At 54.0% G+C, this 632-nt stretch overlaps 1 protein-coding gene across 1 annotated transcript in view; it reads left to right on the top strand.

Annotated features, from left to right (window-relative positions):
• The first annotated feature begins 409 nt into the window (after positions 1-409).
• The window catches only part of EIF3L (eukaryotic translation initiation factor 3, subunit L), a 28,069-nt gene continuing 27,846 nt past the window's right edge, over positions 410-632 (top strand). The window contains exon 1 of the mRNA XM_005883215.2: positions 410-598. Within this exon, the coding sequence (XP_005883277.1) occupies positions 566-598 (33 nt within the window). The 5' untranslated portion in view covers positions 410-565. The remainder of the gene's footprint in view (positions 599-632) is intronic.

The raw sequence follows: 632 nt of genomic DNA, 5'->3' as shown, positions 1-632 counted from the left end.
CCAAAGCTGGCCTCGTCTTTGCCTGCTCCAACCTTAACGTGCAAAACCGGGAGGCGCCTTTTCTCATTGCCCGCTCACTATGTGGGACCAACTCTCCACTTTTACACCCAGTACGTTTAGTCTTTTGAGGCCGGAACGTGGGAAGACATTTGTCGCCGCAGGCAAACCGTTTACACCTAAATCCAACATCAAGCCCTCTTGTAGCCCAATTTCCCTTCAGGCGAAAAATCGGCCGACTAAAGCTGTCAGCCATCTTTTGTGTGGCAAAACTTTGGGTTTCTTTGCCCATAGTACATTATGCCGAACTATTTTATGTCCTTACTTCCAAATTCACCCAATAACTTCAGAGTCACTTTCCTCGTAAGACCTCCATTTGGAGAAGAAAGGAAACTTAAGGCGTTTGTCGTCTTCGCCCTTCCTAACATGGCAGCCTGAGCGTGCCTGCGGTCCCGGCAAGACTTCCGGTTTCCGGTGCGGCCCGGGCGGGGCTGGACTTCCGGTCTCGCGACGCAGGCGCAGGACACTCCTTCCGCTCTCTCCGGCCGTGTTCACGAGCCTCGCAGTCATGTCTTACCCCGCCGATGATTACGAGTCTGAGGTAACTTGGCCCTAAGCGCGTGCTGGGCTCCGCG

This window comes from Myotis brandtii, unplaced genomic scaffold (assembly GCF_000412655.1).
Source record: "Myotis brandtii unplaced genomic scaffold, ASM41265v1 scaffold78, whole genome shotgun sequence".
Taxonomy (NCBI): domain Eukaryota; kingdom Metazoa; phylum Chordata; class Mammalia; order Chiroptera; family Vespertilionidae; genus Myotis; species Myotis brandtii.
Note: the sequence above shows the minus strand (reverse complement) of the source record. Positions and strands in the feature narration are given on the sequence as shown.